The sequence below is a fragment of the Colobus angolensis genome, unplaced genomic scaffold (genome assembly GCF_000951035.1).
Source record: "Colobus angolensis palliatus isolate OR3802 unplaced genomic scaffold, Cang.pa_1.0 Scaffold170, whole genome shotgun sequence".
NCBI classification, from domain to species: domain Eukaryota; kingdom Metazoa; phylum Chordata; class Mammalia; order Primates; family Cercopithecidae; genus Colobus; species Colobus angolensis.
In genome coordinates this window covers 2480509-2499487 of record NW_012114822.1, presented here as the reverse complement: position 1 = coordinate 2499487, position 18979 = coordinate 2480509, and the positions used below count along the sequence as shown (strand labels likewise).

At 52.8% G+C, this 18979-nt stretch overlaps 2 protein-coding genes across 3 annotated transcripts in view; one reads left to right on the top strand and one right to left on the bottom strand.

Annotated features, from left to right (window-relative positions):
• The window catches only part of THAP3 (THAP domain containing, apoptosis associated protein 3), a 10968-nt gene extending 9489 nt beyond the window's left edge, over window positions 1-1479 (top strand). The window contains exons 4-5 of the mRNA XM_011938306.1: window positions 341-445; window positions 719-1479. Coding sequence (XP_011793696.1) covers window positions 341-445; window positions 719-1000 — 387 coding nt within the window. The 3' untranslated portion in view covers window positions 1001-1479. The remainder of the gene's footprint in view (window positions 1-340; window positions 446-718) is intronic.
• Window positions 1480-2085: 606 nt separating this feature from the next.
• DNAJC11 (DnaJ (Hsp40) homolog, subfamily C, member 11) overlaps window positions 2086-18979 on the bottom strand; it is a 56551-nt gene continuing 39657 nt past the window's right edge. For both annotated transcript variants that reach the window (XM_011938262.1, XM_011938264.1), the window contains 9 exons: window positions 14377-14566; window positions 13598-13683; window positions 13117-13233; window positions 8371-8526; window positions 6501-6570; window positions 5656-5713; window positions 5407-5549; window positions 4027-4156; window positions 2086-3614 (listed from right to left, as the gene is read on the bottom strand). In XM_011938262.1, the coding sequence (XP_011793652.1) occupies window positions 3589-3614; window positions 4027-4156; window positions 5407-5549; window positions 5656-5713; window positions 6501-6570; window positions 8371-8526; window positions 13117-13233; window positions 13598-13683; window positions 14377-14566 (976 nt within the window). In that variant the 3' untranslated portion in view covers window positions 2086-3588. The remainder of the gene's footprint in view (window positions 3615-4026; window positions 4157-5406; window positions 5550-5655; window positions 5714-6500; window positions 6571-8370; window positions 8527-13116; window positions 13234-13597; window positions 13684-14376; window positions 14567-18979) is intronic.

Genomic DNA, 18979 nt, shown 5'->3' with positions numbered 1-18979 from the left:
AAAAAAAAATTTAGCCGGTCATGGTAGTGGGTGCCTGTTTAATTCCAGCTACTCAGAAGGCTGAGGCATGAGAATTGCCTGAATCCTGGGGGCGGGGGTTGCGATCATGCCACTCCAAGCCTGGGTCACAGAGCGAGACTGTCTCAAAAAAAAAAAAAAAAAAAAAAAAAAAATTCAGTTCCAGGGTGTGTGCTAGGAAGAAGCCAGCAGCTTGCCGAGGGGCACAGACCCTGGAGCTGGTCCCTGGCTGTTGCCGCTCCCCCAGAGGGACAGGTAGTAGCTGCGGGAGGGCCCTGCATCTACAGGGCTCTAGTGCCTGACTCCGTGCTGCTGTTCCCAGGTCCTCCCTGAGGCAGGGGCCGGAGAGGACAGCCCTGGGAGAAAGATGGACACTGCGCTTGAAGAGCTTCAGTTGCCCCCAAATGCCGAAGGCCCCGTAAAACAGGTAAGACTGAGTGCAAAGGTGGCCTGTGCTTGGACCCAGGATAACTTGCTCCAAACAAAATGGAAGCCAGTGAACACCCGCCATGAGACCCGTATGGCGGGGCAGGGTGTGCAGCCTGCGTTTCAGAGCTCCCCAAATTCTGGATTTTGGGAGACCAGCCAGGAGCGTCCGGCTGCCTGGGGGTTGTGCTGGGTGCATGTCTGGTGGCCTGCTCACCCTGGCCCGCCTTCCTGCTGGTGACGCAGCTCTCAGCTCTCACTCCCCTGTCCTCAGGTCTCGCCATGGAGGCCGCGAGCAACAGAGGCTGTTGGCCGGCCGGCCGGCCCTGCGGGCCTGAGAAGGCCCCCGTCCAAGCAGCCATCTGATCACAGCTATGCCCTTTTGGACTTAGATTCCCTGAAGAAAAAACTCTTCGTCACTCTGAAGGAAAATGAAAAGCTCCGGAAGCGCTTGCAGGCCCAGAGGCTGGTGATGCGAAGGATGTCCAGCCGCCTCCGTGCCTACAAAGGGCACAGGGGACTCCAGGCCAGACTTGGGCCGGAGCAGCAGAGCTGAGCCCCACAGGCTCCAGCCGCAGAGGCAGCGGTGGCACCAGGGCCGGCAGGGCTTTGGAGCTCTGGCTGTGGACATCTTTGTCTGCTGTAGACACTGAGAAAGTTGGCCGTGAGGCCTGCCAGGCGCGGGATTGAGACAGTAGCCAAGCTCCCCGGCGAGAGCCCCGACGCCGTCTGGGGGACGTTTAGAGGCATGGCACTGAGTGCACGTCTGTGAGCATGACGAGTTTATCCTCCCGCGGTAACGGAGTCCAGGCTGAGGCTGATTCTGGATGCTGTCCTTTCAGCACACGCAGAGCGAGGGTTGTTGGAAGGCCCAGTGTGGGAGATGTTCCTCAGGGAGGAAGCCATGTGACGGGTCCCGCTCTGTGGCCGACGTGTGGTCCCCTCCTCCATCAGCCTGGACAGCAGCTCAGGGTTCTAAGGTGTGACTCCTGTCCCGGCCTGGTGTGAGCGGGCAGTGTAATAAAGTGTCTTTCTCTCTGGTGTCACTCCCGTCATTTTCTTTAGTGCCGTGATTCCTTTTGCTAAGACTGACTTCCATGGCTGGGTGCAGTGGCTAACGCCTGTAATCCCAGCACTTTGAGAAGCCGAGGTGGGGAGATCACTTGAGGTCAGGAGTTTGAGACCAGCCTGGCCAACATGGTGAAACCCCATGTCTACTAAAAAGACAAAAATTAGCCGGGCATGGTGGCACACACCTGTAGTCCCAGCTATTTGGGAGGCTGAGGCAGGAAGATCACTTGAACCTGGGAGGCAGGGTTTGCAGGAAGCTGAGATCGCTCCACTGCACTCCAGTACTGTCACTGGCTGACAGAGCGAGACTCCGTCTGATAAAAAAAAAAAAAAAAACCTGCCTATTTCGTCTAATTTATAGCTTTAGTGAATTAAAGAAAACAAAAGTTCTGGCCTGATTTCCTAACTCGGGGTCTATTTCTCAGGCAATGTTTAATGTAGAAAATGGAACCCCAGCTTCACGTGAAGCCCTGTGGTTGAGTGAGGAATGAAGGATGGGGAGGAGGCCTCTGGGGAAGGGGTTCCTTCCCTCCTGAAAATGAACACATGATAAACAGAAGAGCACCAGCCTCTGCTTTCAGGAAAGGTTTATTGTGGTGAGTGCCTTCTGTACAGTCGACTGCAAATGAAACGCAGAGGAAGGTGCCCAGAAGCGCCTGTGGCAGAGGCGCATGGGAAGCCCGGGGCCCAGGCTCATGCAACATGATGCTCACCGCGGCTCGGGCCGTGGGGCCGTCAGAGAAACCTTTTTAAAAAATGGAGATGATTACAGAATTGGACAACCTGAACTGCTTTTCAAAACCAGAAGGAGGAGGTTCTTAGCTGTTACTCAGATACCAGTGCTGGGGAGGGAGGCCTGACTTTAGCAACAGCTGTGGGTGGGCTGGAGGCCGGCGCAGCTTGGGGCCCCAGCGCCAGCTGTCTCGGCCACCGCCTGTGCAGCGTTTGCTCCAAGGGGTCAGCAAAAGTGACTGATGGCTGCCACTTCCAGGACCCACGAGACAGGCCTCAGGTAACTTTACTGCAGCCAAAGCCCAGGCTGGAAGGGGTACCGGCTCTGCCGCATTCTGCATCCCAAGTGGGCACATGGAGGAAGGGTCTGAAGGAAGGCTCCGGAGCACAGGCCCTGGTGTCCCTGTGAGGACGCTGGACCTGCAGGAGCGGGGAGCTGCAGTGCCACCTGCTGGGTGCCACGGGCCAGGCATGGGGTCCACGCCGCTGGGTTGGGTGCGTCTGATGTCTTGCCGCGCGCCTGGTCCCGTCCTCTTGAACTGCCCTTGCCCAGCACTGCACTCTGGAGGTGGGTGGTGCAGGCGGTGGAGGGACACAGGCCAGCTCAAGCCCGCTGGTGGCAGGGCGTTTTCCCACAGGGATACAGGAAGCCACCTGTGTCAGGGCCAGGCCCTGGGATCGGAAGTTACATTACCCCTGTCCCAAGCCGAGGGGGCTGGTGGAATGATTTGAGCTGCTCTGGGAGTGGGGGAAAAAAGACTAATTTCCAAACCCGTTTGTTCTCAGATAAAAAGCAGTTTTATAAACCCGCAATCTGCTCCAGATTCAAGCAGTACTATTTCAGCAGGAGGAGGTGGTCACGGGAAGTCAGCGCAGCAGACGCTCCCTGACCCGGAGGCCTGCCTGCCTTCCACGTTGTTTCCCATGTTCAGGATTTCAGGAGAAGCAGCTCACGCTCCTGTGGTGGAGGGCAAGGTATTCCACAAACACCTCCAGACCCAACCAAGAACTACGGGGCGGCGGGCTGCGGGCCACACGCATACTCAGGGGACCCGGCAGAGTCAGGGCCAGGGCCCTTCCCTCCAGGAACCGGTCCTTGGTAAAACAGCCACGGGCCACGCTGCAGTCTGGTTCCCAGTGGGGCTGCCTCAGTCCTACCCCCAGCACCCTCAAAAGCTGGGGTGTCTGCATGTCCCTTCACATAATTGATATGGTGCCACCTCCTATAATAATAATATAAAATCAAAACATCTGATGTCTGGGTTTTTTCCCTGTTTCCAAATTTGTAGACTCCCAGGAAAATATTTTTTGCAGCCTTTTAAAAATCTGGTTCTTGGCCGTTTATCCATCTGTATCGATCCTGTGGGCTGTAAAGGAAAAGACAGACACAGCTGATCAGAAGGTGGCTGTTCCCACGCTCCTTTCTACTGATGGGGCTCAGCGGTCACCCGGACCAGCAGCTGGCTGGGCCCAGGTGAGGCAGAGCACGCGCTGCCGAAAATCAGCTGCTTCTGGAACGTGGAGGTCTGCTTCATCCCCCGCCACTCAAGCCACAGTTTCCAACGAGCTCACTAATTCCACCTGTGAAAGGGCCCCAGCGCCCCCCCCCCCGCCAGGCACAAATCACAGGTTCTGGGTGAATCATGGGTCGAAGTCTAGTTGGCGTCTCTGCTCCCAGGCAGGCAGCTGAGGGAAGGTGGCCAGCAGCTCACACACTGAGCAGCCGCTTTGAGGTCCCCGCCTCCGTTAGCTGGTGACTGCGAAGGGACGGCTACTCACACTGCTTTGGTATCCGGAGGGCCTCACTGTCCAGCACCATCACCTGATGCAGGACGCCCCGGAACTGATAGAGCACTTTCAGGTTCTTCTCTTCCCCCACACACGGGTCATAAAAGCCAGGCAGCCCAGCCTGTAACAAACAAATTGCTACTCTCAGTACTCCAGATGCTCTAAGACCAGCACTCCTCCTCACTACCAGCGGAGGGGCGGTGTGCACAGGCTCTGACTCCCTGGGGAGATGCAAACTTTGGGGCTTGAAGAAAAAGAAACAAGAATTTTAAAAAGTTGCCAAGACTTGCTTCTTAATAAAGGCCCCATCCTCACACTAACACAGGGCCACTAGATGATTTCTAGGGTGCCAGGAGCTCTCTGGCCTGAGCTAACCTGCATTTTCATCCTTCTGGATGGTCCACGCACCAGGCCCCAGAGGCGAGACTCACACATGTTACAAGCGACCTCATGCTCTTTCTGCAATGAGGCAAAAATAAACACAATCAAATGCCATGAAGGCAGGCGCGTGTTCTGTATGCTGGTGTGGCTGGCCCACAGGCGGGGCTCAGTAAATCCTTATTGAGTGAGTGGTGAAAGAAATGACTGAATGAAGCAAATAGCTCCAACGTGGGTACTGCTCAGGAGCTGGGTGGCATCCCACGCAGTAGATGCCGATGATGGCAAAGATGCCACTTCAAGGGGCCAGGCTGTCCTTGTCAGACTGAAGCTATTCTTCAAACCACTGTTTTTTTTTTGTTTTGTTTTGTTTTTTTGAGACGGAGTCTGGCTCTGTTGCCTGGGCTGGAGTGCAGTGGCCGGATCTCAGCTCACTGCAAGCTCCGCCTCCCGGGTTTACGCCATTCTCCTGCCTCAGCCTCCCGAGTAGCTGGGACTACAGGCACCCGCCACCTCACCCGGCTAGCTTGTTGTATTTTTTAGTAGAGACGGGGTTTCACCGTGTTAGCCAGGATGGTCTCGAACTCCTGACCTCGTGATCCGCCTGTCTCGGCCTCCCAAAGTGCTGGGATTACAGGCTTGAGCCACCGCGCCCGGCCCTGTTTGTTTTTTTTGAGACAGGGTCTTGCTCTGTCACCCAGGCTGGAGTGCAGTGGCACAATCACAGCTCACTCTAGCCTCAACCTCCTGGGTTCAACCAATCCTCCCGCTTTAGCCTCCTGAACAGCTGGGACAACAGGCACATGTCTAATTTTTTCTCTTTTTTGTAGAGATAGGGTTCTGCCATGTTGTCTAGGCTGATCTCAAACTCCTGGGCTCAAGCAGTCTGCCCACCTTGGCCTCCCAAAGTGCTAGGATTACAGACGTGAGTCACTGTGCCCAGCCCGTTCCGATCTGTGAGCACACGGCATGTGGTGGCTGGTGCTGCTGTACCTTGGAGGCCTCCGTGAGGATGAGCTTCGAGTCCTTCACCAGGCACTGCAGGGGCACAGTCACGTCAATCACCTTCACCTTCTCACTCTTCCTGCTCTTGTCATTGACAAACTTCCCGTACCAGGCATTGACGATGATGAGGCCTAAGGACAGACTCCGAGTAGAGGAAGGCCTTCTCCGGGCACCTCCCTGTGCCGCTTGGAGACCCCCAGCGCCCACCCTGGCCCAAGAGAGGACACATATTCTCACCCATTCTGGACTCTTCTGCCTCAATTATCCTTCGGACAGATTCCTGCATCAGCCGGACCTGCCAGAGAACAAGGATGACACAGTCAGGGCCCCACCAGGCCTGCTCCACCTCTGGTCAGAGGGCCACAGGCAGGCAGTCTTGTCCATGCCAACATGCCCGCTCAGGGCCTGGAAAGCAAAGGAGTGGGCGCCCTGACAGCTCTGCTACCCAAGTGGCTCGCTCTGAAACTCCTAGACTTAGGGCAGGCAGCTCTTGGTCAGAAGGTGAGAAGCACCAGAAACGGCATGACCCTCCCGTGGCCACCGGTGGGAGCTCCCTCTCTGGGGATCATAAATGTGTGGGTGGGATTTCTTGACCCAATAAAACACTGCATGCATTGTCAGCTTTAAAAATAAAGAGATTTCGCAGAAGCTGGAATCTCAGCTCCTCCTGAGAAAGGACCTGTGTTCTCCTGTGGCGCCATTCTACTGGGCAGAGCTGTGCTGCCCACTCAGACAGGCATGTGCTCGCCAGGCCACGCACACGGCCCACAGCACCTGGGAGTGTGCTCGCCACTTACCCGGGAAGCCTGCTCCCTCCTGCTCCGTAAAAGGCAGAGCACTCAGAGGGAAGGAAAAGAGGCCAACACTCACCACTTTAAAAAAGCCCTTGTTATGCTTTTGGAGAGTAACGATCTTTAGGGCAGGGCCTGCAGAGCCCAGTAGCGCATCCCACAGTAAAGACTACATGGAGAGCCAAGTTGTTGGAGAAGAGAAGTCTGACATCCAAGGCCCTGAGACCAACATGTGGGGTGTGGAGTGTGTCCCCTACAGCCCTCGCTCAGGAACGGTGGGGCGGCACTCACAGCGGACTCCGCCTCTTGCTTCTTCTGCAGCACGTCAGTGGCGGCGCTTTCCCTCTGCTTCTCCAATTCCCTTACACGAGAGGAACACAAGCCCCATGTTAGCGTGACGCTGCCCAGCTTCCAGCCAACACAGCGCCTCCCGTGCTGGACCCGAGCCCAGCAAACCGTCTGTCATCTTACTGGAGTTCCAGTTCTAGAACTTTAAAAAATATTCCCACGACAGTCTCAGGCAAGTCTGTTGGTCACAGGCTGGCAGCGTTCATTTTACCCTTAGACGGCTCCGCCCCACCTCCTCACCGAGCTGACGGGACACCCACTGTCAGTCTCTTTGGAAAGAAGACCCCACCGCACGAGAATTTCAGAGATCCCACCAATCTTGTGGGATTATTATTTTTCTTAATTTTAATTTTAAAATAGAGATGGGGGTCTCACTATATTGCCCAGGCTAGTCGCGAACTCCTGGGCTCAAGTGATCCTACTGTCTCGGCCTCCAAAAGTGCTAGGATTACAGGCATGAGTTACTAAATAAGACTTTTGGTAGGAACAACTAATACCACTTTGGACACAGAGATCTGCTTTCCTGTAACAAAGTATGGGCCTTGGGGTCAGCATACGCCTGTCCTCCCAGAAGACTGTTCCAGGCCTCAAGTCTCCTAGGGAACTAGGATTCTGAATCCAAAGGCCAGAGGGGCCCAGAAGAGGAGATTCGTTCCTTTATCTGAGATTCTCTAAGTGCAATGCTTTATTTACTAAATGAGATATTACGAAGTAACAAATCTATACCAGCTCTCAGTTTTCTGTAGAGATGCTTGCACTAATAATTTAGGTTTCATGGCATGCCCCAATGGATTATCTAAGAAACTGCAAAATAAATTGCGTTTCCATGACTTTCAAGACTATAGTTAAATGCAGGCCCCTTACATAAGAATCCAGAATGCATTCCTCTTAAACTCAGGGCCGGGAAAGGAAAACTGTTTTATTTCTTGAGGCCATGGTTTAGAGACTCAACACTTTTTTTTTTGAGACGGAGTCTCGCTCTATTGCCCAGGCTGGAGTGCAGTGGGCACCATCTTGGCTCACTGCAAGTTCCACCTCCCGGGTTTACGCCATTCTCCTGCCTCAGCCTCCTGAGTAGTTGGGACTACAGGCGCCTGCCACCACACCCGGCTAATTTTTTTTTTTTGTATTTGTAATAGAGACGGGTTTTCACTGTGTTAGCCAGGATGGTCTCAATCTCCTGACCTCGTGATCTGCCCGCCTCGGCCTCCCAAAGTGTTGGGATTACAGGCGTGAGCCACCGCACCCGGCCTTTTTTTTTGAGACTGAGTCTTGCTCTGTCGCCCAGGCTGGAGTGCCATGGCGCCATCTCGGCTCACTGCAACCTCTGCCTCCCGGGTTCAAGCAGTTCTCCTGTCTCAGCCTCCCGGGTAGCTGGAAGTATAGGCGCATGCATGCCACCACGCCCAGCTAATAGAGACAGGGTTTCACCACGTTGGCCAGACTGGTCCTGAATGCCTCACCTTGGGTAATCTACCTGCCTCACAGCCTCCCAAAGTGCTGGGATTACAGGCATGAGCCACCGTGCCTGACCGAGGCCCAACACTTCTATAACTCCAGTCCTTTCTAAGAGCAGGAATTACAAATGAAGAGAGAACAGCAGTCCAACTACTGACAATGATGAGAAATAGTTAACATTTACCAATCAGGTAATGTTAGGCCCAGACATCAGCCTAAGCGCTTTACATGCATTAATTAACTCAGGTTTTCCTAATCACCCGACGCAGTAGGCTCTGTTATCCCCTCCATTTTAAGGGTGAGGAAACTGAGGCACAGGACTGGCTAGTGACATGCCCATGATGTGTCAACTCACTTCTCTTTCTGAGCCCTGAGGTATGGTTTGATGATCAGACGGTGCATGGCAAAGTAGACCACTAGAGGCCCCACGGTGGCATAGAACACGGCGCTGGGCAGAAGCTGGTCCGTCAAGTGAATAGGGAAGAAGTATGTCTGACTGGCCCTGTTGAGCCTGGGGAAAAATACAAAAAACAAAACACCCAAGATGAATCAGGTTTTCCAGGGAAGGGCAATGGGGTGTTAGCCACAGGCGAACTTGCGCCGCGTACAGCTGCGAGTTAAAGGAGGCTGCAGTCCGCTCCTTCACAGTCCACTGCCTTCTGCTGGCCTCCTGTTGCAAAGTCTGGCTGATGGATCTGACACTGTGACAGAAGATCCCAGTATCTGCTGACCTCCAGTCAAAGCAACAAGAGGAACACTTCACAGGGTCAACGTCCCCTACGGGTGCATTTGGTCATAGGCTGGAGAGGACAGGAATGGGCTCCTCCAGATGGCACTGGAGAGTCACATCTCAGTCCTTAACTGAGGTTTCCAAAGAAGTTGGTGAAGACTTCAAAAGTTGTCAGTTAAGGAGGTTCTGCTTCTAGTGGTGGCCAAGTAGCTCCTATCGGACCAACGCGTAAACTCTGGACCACATATAAAAAAATTTGGCCAGGCGTGGTGACTCACACCTGTAATCCCAGCACTTTGGGAGGCCGAGTTGGGCGAATCACCTGAGGTCAGGAGTTTGAGACCAGCCTGGCCAACATGGTGAAACTCCATCTCTACCAAAAATACAAAAATTAGCCGGGTGTGGTGGTACCTGTTTGTAGTCCCAGCTACTCGGGAGGCTGAGTGAGGCGGGAGAATCACTTCAACCCAGGAGGCAGAGGTTGCAGTGAGCTGAGATTGTACCACTGCACTCCAGCCTGGGTGACAGAGCGAGACTCCGTCTCAAAAAAAAAAACAAAAAGAAAGAAATTATCCAGTATGAAGAACAAAGAGGAAAAGGATTGAGGACGCATGGACACAATGTCAGAAACCCATGGAAGAGTGGTAAGTAGTTTAATACATTGGTAATTAGAGTCCTGGTGACGAAAAGGAAATTTACAGATGCAAGAAGTTTAGGAAACCCCAAGCATGATAAATACAACAAAAGCCATATCTATGTACATCACAAACTGATGAAAAGTCAAAAAAAGAAAAAATGTTGAGTAGCCACTGACAATACCTGACCATATCCTTCCAGAATAAAAGCAATTCCAGAATTGATGACACTCAAAACTTGGCCGGGTGTGGTGGCTCACGCCTGTAATCCTAGCATTTTGGGAGGCCGAGGCAGGCGGATGGCTTGAGGTCAGGAGTTTGAGACCAGCCTGGCCAACATGGCGAAACCCTGTCTCTACTTAAAATACAAAAATTAGTTGGGTGTGGTGTCAGGTGCCTGTGATCCCAGCTACTCAGGAGGCTGAGGCAGTAGAATTGCTTGAACCTGGGAGGTGGAGGTTGCAGTGAGCTGCGATTGTGCCACTGCACTCCAGTCTGGGGAACAAGAGCGAAACTCTGTCTCAAAAAAAACAAATATATATATATACACACACACACACACACACACGCGCGCACACACGCACACGCACACGCACATACACATATATAAACAGAGATAGGTTAAATGTGAATGGGCAAAAAAATAAATAGTAAGCATAAGAAGGCTAAAAGAGCTGTATAATAACAGATAAAGTAGACCTCAAGACAAAAAAGTTTTTTTTTTTTGAAGTGACGGGGTCTCACTCTGTCATCGAGGCTGAGAGGCACAGTCAGAGCTCACTACCACCGTGAGCTCCTGGGCTCAAGTGATCCTCCCGTCTTGGCCTCCCAAAGTGTATGAGCCACTGTACTGAGCCTTCGAATATTATCTGAGGAGAGATGGCTGATGCCAACTCTAATCTTGGTAAGTGATTTGGCTTTTGTTTCCAAAACTGAGCTGTGATCCACTCTTATTCACTCGCTGAGTTCCTATCAAGTACTAGGATGGGTTTTAGGCTCTAGAAGTGCAGATGGGATTAAAATGGACCAAGTCCAAGTGCTTATTTCTGATGAGGAGTGGAGGAGATGGCCCTTCAGATGGAGACTGGTTCGCTGGAGACTAAACATGGTGGGGGGATCACCTGGGGCGAGGGAAAGGGCTACTGTGTATACAAGGTGAATTAGGGGACATTTGAGCAGATACCTACAGGGAGTGAAGGAAATGGCCACATATTTATCTGCAGACTGAGAAATAGCAAAGGCCACCTCATAAGCAGGAGGGGGCCTGGTGTGTGCCAGGAACAGCTCAGGGGGTCGGGATGGCTGGCGTTGGGGGAGAGAGGAATACTACTTCACGGAGGGCGTTGCAGGCTCCAAAGTCTCTGAAGGGCTTTGGCCTCTGCCTGGCATTGAGAGAATCTCTGAGGTTTTAGGCAGAAGACAGACGTGAACTGCCTTCAGTTTTAAAAAGGACTCTCCTACAGAGAGCAGACACACAAGGAGGGACAGGGGTTCAGTGGGGAGGGTGCTGTGTAACTAAGACAAAGATGTTGGCGGCAGTGAGGTTGAGAAATGGCCAGACTGGGGATACACTTTTGGAGTACATGTTCATGAGATGATTTTGAGATATGTCTGATTTGGAGTGTGTGAGAGACAGAGAGAGATAGAGGCTGACTCCAAGGTTTTTGGACAGAGCAAGCAGAAGGCTGGAGCTCTCCTTTACCGACAGGAAAGGAGGCTGGGCGCTGTGGCTCACACCTGTAATCCTAACACTTTGGGAGGCCGAAGCGGGATAACTGCTTGAAGTCAGGAGTTCAAAACCAGCCTGGGCAACCAAGTGAGACTCTGTCTCTATAGAAATAAAATAAAAAAAGAGAGAGAGATGGGAAAGACTTCAGGCAGAGCAGGTTCTGAAGCACCTACGTGTCTGGGGGCACAGGGAGGGATAGAGTTCTGTCTGGATACGTGACGTTAGTGATACTGTTAGGTATCCAAGTAGAGATTAGGAAAAGAAAGCTGGACGTATATATGAGCTGGAGATTAAGGGGGTGGTCCAAGCTGGCATTTGCAACGTGACAGTCCTCAGGGCATGAAAGCCACGAGGCTGGACATGACTGCTTGGGAGTGAGTCTGGAGAGAGAAGGGTTGTGCCCTGCAGTGGTGCCTCCATTTAGAAGTTTGGGACACAGAGAGCAGCCATCTGGTACGGAAAGCCAGAGCAGGGTGTGGTATCCTGTAACTCAAGGCAGAGAGGCCGTGAGGGCAGGAGGGAATGGCCACCGAGGCAGCAGGTGCAGAGACCAAGTGAGCTGAAGAAGAATCACCCTCTGGTCTGTCACAGGAGGGAGGGTGCTCCACTGATGACCGAGAAGGCTGGTTTTTCTGGAGAGGCCTGACTGGAGTGGGTTTACAAAGAAAGAAGACGGATGCAAGCGAAAACAGACAACTCTTTTTTTTTGAGACGGAGTTTCACTGTCGCCCAGGCTGGAGTGCAGTGGTGCCATCTCGGCTCACTGCAAGCTCCGCCTCCTGGGTTCACGCCATTCTCCTGCCTCAGCCTCCGGAGTAGCTGGGACTACAGGCGCCCACCACTACGCCCGGCTAATTTTTTGTATTTTTAATAGAGACGGGGGTTTCACCGTGTTAGCCAGGATGGTCTCAATCTCTGACCTTGTGATCTGCCCGCCTTGGCCTACCAAAGTGCTGGGATTACATGTGTGAGCCACCGCGCCTGGCCAAAAACAGACAACTCTTTTGAGGAACTAAGGGAGAGGACAGTGACTAGATTCAGGTGGAGAAAGGGTGTGTGTGCCAATGAAAAGCCCTGGTGAGAGGGATGAATCAACACAGCAGCTGCTACTGGAGATGCTGTGCCTGGGTGACAGCTACCAGTGACTCCAGGAGGCCTGGGCTGCTAGACTGCCATCCTGTGACATCAGGAGAGGCTGCTGGGTGGCTGCTGGAGCTCAGACACACACCTCACTCACTCAGAGTTGGAACTATGCACTCCTTGAAATTTGCTTACTCAGCAAAAACAAGCAGCTGCAATTTTTTTTTTTTTTTTTTTTGAGACGGAGTCTCGCTCTGTTGCCCAGGCTGGGGTGCAGTGTCCGGATCTCAGCTCACTGCAAGCTCCGCCTCCCGGATTTATGCCATTCTCCTGCCTCAGTAGCTGGGACTACAGGCGCCTGCCACCACGCCCAGCTAATTTTTTGTAGTTTTAGTAGAGACGGGGTTTCACCATGTTAGCCAGGATGGTCTTGACCTCCTGACCTCGTGATCCGCCCGCCTCCCAAAGTGCTGGGATTACAGGCATGAGCCATCGCGCCCGGCTTTTTTCTTTTTTTTGAGACGGAGTCTTGCTGTCCCCCAGGCTGGAGTGCAGTGGTGCGATCTCGATCTCAGCTTACTGCAACCTCTGCCTCCGTGTTCAAGCAATTCTCCTGCCTCAGCCTCCCAAATAGCTGGGATTATAGGCACGTGCCACCACATCTGGCTAATTTTTGTATTTTTAGTAGAGATGGGCTTTCACCATGTTGGCCAGGCTGGTCTCGAACTCCTGACCTCAGGCGATCTGCCCGCCTTGGCCTCCTAAAGTGCGGGGATTACAGGCATGAGCCACTGCACCCAACCAAGCAACGGTGTCTTTAAGAACAAAATTACAATGCAAAGGCTATTTCAGCCTTAACTTGGATAAAGCCTGGTTGAGTGAAGGTGACAGGCATTCCTTGACCAGAAAGGCCTGAGTTCAACTTACTTGACTTTGAGAGAAACGCCCTGTGGAACTCCAATGCTGACAGCTGCACCCAAAACGCTGTGCCTGGAAATCTTCCTCTCGGCTCCGTACTCCACCACCGTCCCAAAGAAGCCTGCTCTGCAGGGAGAGGACGCAGTCTGTACCTGTGTCCCCCTCATTCATCACTTCAGTGGCAGCTGTCATTTCAGAAGAGGCCAGGTACCTGTCCCTTCCCTCCCTCCAGCCTCCTCGACCCCCAGGGAGCAGATTCATGACAGAAGAAAGTCGGGACACCCATGGTCTAGTTCTTCCACGACACTCTAAGCTCCTCAAGGGCTGGGACTGTAGTGGTAAATCCCCCACAGCCTCAAAATAGGAAGCTCTCCAAAAATGTCACACACACGTCGATATTCACATGAGCTGGTATCTTACAGCAACTGGCTCCACGTGAAGACCGCATGCAGAGCCAGTGTGCTTCCACGCTACCCAGGCCAGGACTTACTTGAGGGATCCTTTCACGCGAGTCTGATCGTCATCTTGGAATTTGTGCTGATAGCTGATCAGTGCAAAGGAGTGAGGGATTCCCAGCTGGGGAGACAGAGGTGCAAGGATGCGTGGCTGGGACGTGCGACTCCTTGGGGAGGTGGGTATCTGCCCTCCCATTAGCTCTGGGCATCTGCTGCACACAGGCCTTTAAGGCAAGGGTCACGGTCTGGCAGCCACACCGAGTACACGGTGGTCTATTAGCAGCCACACCGAGTACACGATGGTCATTAGCAGCCAGTAGTTAAAAACTGGAAGACTTCACAGAAACCCAGTGTTCTAGCTTCTCACAAGAAATAAAAGCTCTGGCGACACTGAGCCTGGGCTCCTAGGTGGCAGCGGCTGGTGAGAGCCAAGGAGCAGTGGCCCATGTGGGGCGGCTTCTCATGCACTAGCCCTGGCCTGGCCACGGGTGTCCGAGGGCAAGATTCTGCTGTGGGGCTTCATGTGCCCGCCCCCGATTCCACGGGCTGTCCCACCAGACATTAAGATGTTGCTCTGCCCTAGGCAGATGATCTGACACAGCTGCCCTAGGCGCCCAAAGGCTACTGCATTTCATACTGGAAGGTTCCACCAGGGTCACTCGAGTGTGAGCACCGAGAGCCTGCCCCTCAGGGCCCTGCGTGGGCTCAGACTTAGTGGTGATCAGAACGTAGGATTTAAGGGGTACACTGAGTGCTTGGGAGGAGGGGTCCGCCCAGAGCTCTGTCTGCAGGAGACGATGGCTGCTCGGCTCACCTGCAGGGCCACAGTGAAGTGGCTGGTTTTAGTGTCCCGGACGATGCTAGTGTTCATGGCTGACTGGATACCCCATCGCCACTGCAGGTAGCCCACGGTATTCTTGTCTAGGTTCCGAGCTAGGACGGTGGTCAGGCCGGGTCGGATTCCACGGGATGAAAACTGCAGAGCACAGTTTGTTGTCACAAAGCTGGAGAGACACACAGACAGAACAGGTCCTGGATGGCACCTGCTCTCAGCTGTTCTTTGTCACTTCCTCTCTGCTTGGCTAAGATCTTACTGTCACGTCTAAGCATCCCTGGGCCAGCTCCCAGTAAAAAAAAAAAAGCAGACAGTTAGGCCTCTGTCCACACGGGGGGGGGAGGGTCCTAGCCAGAATCTTCCCAGTAACTTCTCGACTCCCCTCAGCCGCCCTAACTTTAGCTACAACCAAAGAGGCACCTGACTGTCTGCATTCCTAAGCCAGCAGGTGCAACCCCATTCAAGCTAGAACGTATGGGGGCCGAGGGGTGCGACTCAGAATCACCTACGGAGGGTCTCAAATTCAGTAGTCCAAGACAGTGGTGCCCAAACTACTGCACGCTGGAATCACCCGGCTCATCCCCAAGTCACGGCTGGCTGGCTTCTCCGCCAGCATGCTGATTTCCTCGGTGCGGGCTCGGAGTGCCTAGTGTCCCAATGATTCCAAAGTGCAGTAGAGTTTGAGAATCACTTACCTAGAGGACACCCTAGACCTATGGAACCAGAATTTCTGGGTGGAGGCATCAGTATATTTTTGGAGCTGCTGTGTGATTTTTGATGTACACCGACAGCTGGGTAGTAGTGACAGAAACTACAGGCAAAGCGAGCGCAGGAAACCGGTTCCCGAAAAAAGCCTCTGCAGTTTCTTTCCAAGGGAGTCCAGCCCCATCTTCTGGTGGAAAAGGGGTATTTCATTTTACTAACAACGAAATTCACACTTCATTCAAGGTGATGAAGGGTAAACTAACAGCTGGTTTCTTTAATAAAGGGCTCAACATCAATTGCCTAAGTTTCTTTCTCTCCTTTCTAAGTTCTGGAGGTGATGTTTATGCCATTAAAATAACAGCAGGCAGGCTCATTGGCTCACACCTGTCACCTCAGCACTTTGGGAGGCTGAGGAGGCAAATTGCTTCACCCCAGGAGTTCAAGAACAGTCTGGGCAACATGGCAAAACCCCCATCTCTACAAAAAACACACAAAATTGTCCGGGTTTGATGGCACGTCCTGTAGTCCTAGTGACTTGCGAGGCTGAGGAGGAAGGATCACCTGAGCCTGGACAGGTCCATTTTTTTTTTTTTTTTGGATGGAGTTTCGCTCTTGTTGCCCAGGCTGGAGTGCAATGGCGTGATCTCAGCTCACTGCAACCTCTGCCTCCTGGGTTCAAGGGATTCTCCTGCCTCAGCTTCCCGAGTAGCTGGGACTATAGGCGCCCGCCACCATGTCTGGTTAATTTTTTGTATTTTTAGTAGAGACAGGGTTTCACCATGTTGGCCAGACTGGTATCGAATTCCTGCCCTCAGGTGATCCATGGGCCTTGGTCTCCCAAAGTGCTGGGATTACAGGTGTGAGCCACTGTGCCCAGTCAACAGGTCATTATTTTTGACTTAAGATGGTTTATTGGGCCGTAACTCCATCGTAAATCAAGGAACATCTGCAACTTGATCCAAGGATTAGAGAACCCTGGTTAGCCGACATCCATAACTAATCTGGTCACCATATATTAAGAAACTGGACTGGTAGGCCAGGCGCGGTGGCTCATGCCTGTAATCCCAGAACTTTGGGAGGCCAAGGCGGGTGGATCACAAAGTCAAGTGATGGAGACCATCCTGGCCAACATGGTGAAACCCCATCTCTACTAAAAATACAAAAATGAGCCAGGCGTGGTGGCGTCTGCCTGTAGTTCCAGCTACTCGGGAGGCCGAGACAGGAGAATCGCTTGAACCTGGGAGGTGGAGTTTGCAGTGAGCCGAGACTGCACCACTGTATTCCAGCTTGGTGACACAATGAGACTCCCTCTCAAAAAAAAAAGAAGAAGAAGAAAAAAAAGAAACTAGCATCTTTGGTCACACATCATCCCCTTGTTTATAAATCAGTCATCCTTCTGTTTAAATCTGCTCAAGTCTAATAAGCTCTGGGCAGCAGCACTAAATTCAGTTTCCAAGCCTGTTAGCGCTGATGATCAGTCCACCCCAGACTCTTGGTGGCCACTCCATGAACAGACACTGAGGCTTGAGCAGACAAAACGGCCAGAAGAGTTTCCTTAATGAAGTGTCTTCCAAGCTTGTGTAACTTTAAGAATCACCTGGGGGGCTTGAAACACCTCGATTCCCAGTCCCTTCCCTCATAGGACCCAGGGCAGCTTTTTCTTTTTCTTTTTTTTTTAAGACAGAGTCTCGCTCTGTCACCCAGGCTGGAGTGCAGTGGCGCGATCTTGGCTCACTGCAAGCTCCGCCTCCTGGGTTCATGCCACTCTCCTGCCTCAGTCTCCCGAGTAGCTGGGATTACAGGCGCCCGCTACCACGCCTGGCTAATTTTTGTATTTTTAGTAGAGACAGAGTTTCACCATGTTGGCCAGGCTTGTCTTGAACTCCTGACCTCAGGCGACCTGCCTGCCTCGGCCTCCCAAAGTGCTGGGATTACAGGTGTGAGCCACCACGCCCGACCAGCATTTTCTTTTTTTTTTTCCTGAGAAAGGGTCTTGCTCTGTCACCCAGGCTGAAGTGCAGTGGTGTCATCATGGCTCACTGCAGCCTTGACCTCCTGACCTCAAGCGATCCTCCCATCTCAGGATCCCACGTAGCTGGGACTACAGGTGTGTACCACCATGCCTGGTTAATTTTTATATTTTTCGTAGAGTCAAGGTTTTGCCATGTTGCCTAGGCTGGTCTCAAACTCCTGAGCTCAAGTGATCATCTCACCTGGCCTCCTAAAGTGCTAGGATTACAGGCGTGAGCCACCACACCCAGCCCCCAAGGCAGCTTCTACCAGCATCTGAGGTGACCAATCTAAGAAGACAGGGTCAGGACACTGATGTGTGTACAGATGCGGTTTCCCTGCTGTTCTCTTCTAAGTTTGAATCCCGGTCCCCTTCTCAGACGCAGTAGGTGAATCCAATGACACAGAGCAGCACCCACGTGATGCCCCATGGCAGCATGTCCCGCATTCCTTCCACCTTTTTTAAATTATTTTTTTCGGGGCAGTCTTGCTCTGTCGCCTAGGGTGGGATGCAGTGGTGCAGTCTCAGCTCATTGCAGCCTCAACCTCCCGGGTTCAAGCAATCCTCCCACCTTAGCCTCCCAAAACCCTGGGACTGCAGGTGTGAGTCACACAGGCTCCTTTTCCTCTGTGTGTGTTTGGAAGCACTGCTTTATTTTTATTTTTTTTATTTTTATTTTTTTTGAGACAGAGTCTCGCTTTGTCGCCCAGGCTGGAGTAAAGTGGCCGGATCTCAGCTCACTGCAAGCTCCGCCTCCCGGGTTCACGCCATTCTCCTGCCTCAGCCTCTTGAGTAGCTGGGACTATAGGCACCCACCACCATGCCTGGTTAATTTTTTGTACTTTTAGTAGAGACAGGGTTTCACTGTGTTAGCAAGGATGGTCTCGATCTCCTGACCTCCTGATCCGCCCGCCTCGGCCTCCCAAAGTGCTGGGATTACAGGCGTGAGCCACCACGCCCGGCCAGGAAGCACTGTTTTGGTGCCTCTGCTTAAGCAGCCTCTGCCTGCCCCACAGGCCACGCCCTCCTGTTTTGCAGGCTCCCTCTCAACACTTTTCCTGCTCTTCCTACAATAGGCTGACCTGCAAGCCTGCCTGTGTTCCCTGCCCCATGCCCCACAGACAAATGACCAGACAAGTGGGCTGGGATTAGGTCAACCCCTGCAGAGCCTGGCAGGCACACAGACACATGTCTCACTGGAAGTGTAGTAACTTTCTTTTTTTTTTGAGACAGTCTTGCTCTGCTGCTCAGGCTGGAGTACAATGGTGTGATCCTGGCTCACTGCAACCTCCGCCTCCCGGGTTCAAGTGATCCTCCCACCTCAGTCTCCCAAGTAGCTGGGACTACAGGCAAGCGCCATCACGCCTGGTTAATTTTCATATTTTTATTAGATGGGTTTCGCCATGTTGGCCAAGCTGGTCTCGAACTCCTGACCTCAGGTGATCCTCCCGCCTCAGCCTCCCAAAGTGCTGGGATTTATAGGCATGAGCCACTATGCCCAGCCTAGAGTATATGTTTGATAAGGACGTTATTTATGCCACTGTGCCTAGGCGCACTTTGGAGGCCAAGGCGGGAGGATCGTCTGAGGTCAGGAGTTAAGAGGCTAGCCTGGCCAACAAGGCAAAACCCTACTCTACAAAACCCAACTCTACAAAAATTAGTCAGGCATAGTGGTGCCCATCTGTAGTCCCAGCTACTTGGGAGGGTCACCTGTGCCTGGGAGGCTGAGGCTGCAGTGAGCTGAGATTGCACCACTATTCTCCAGCTGGGGTGACGAAGTGAGACGTGTCTCCAAACAAAAAACATGTGCTCCAGGCTTGGTGAAGTGGCTCGTGCTTCTCGTCTCAGTGCTTGGGGAGGCCGAGG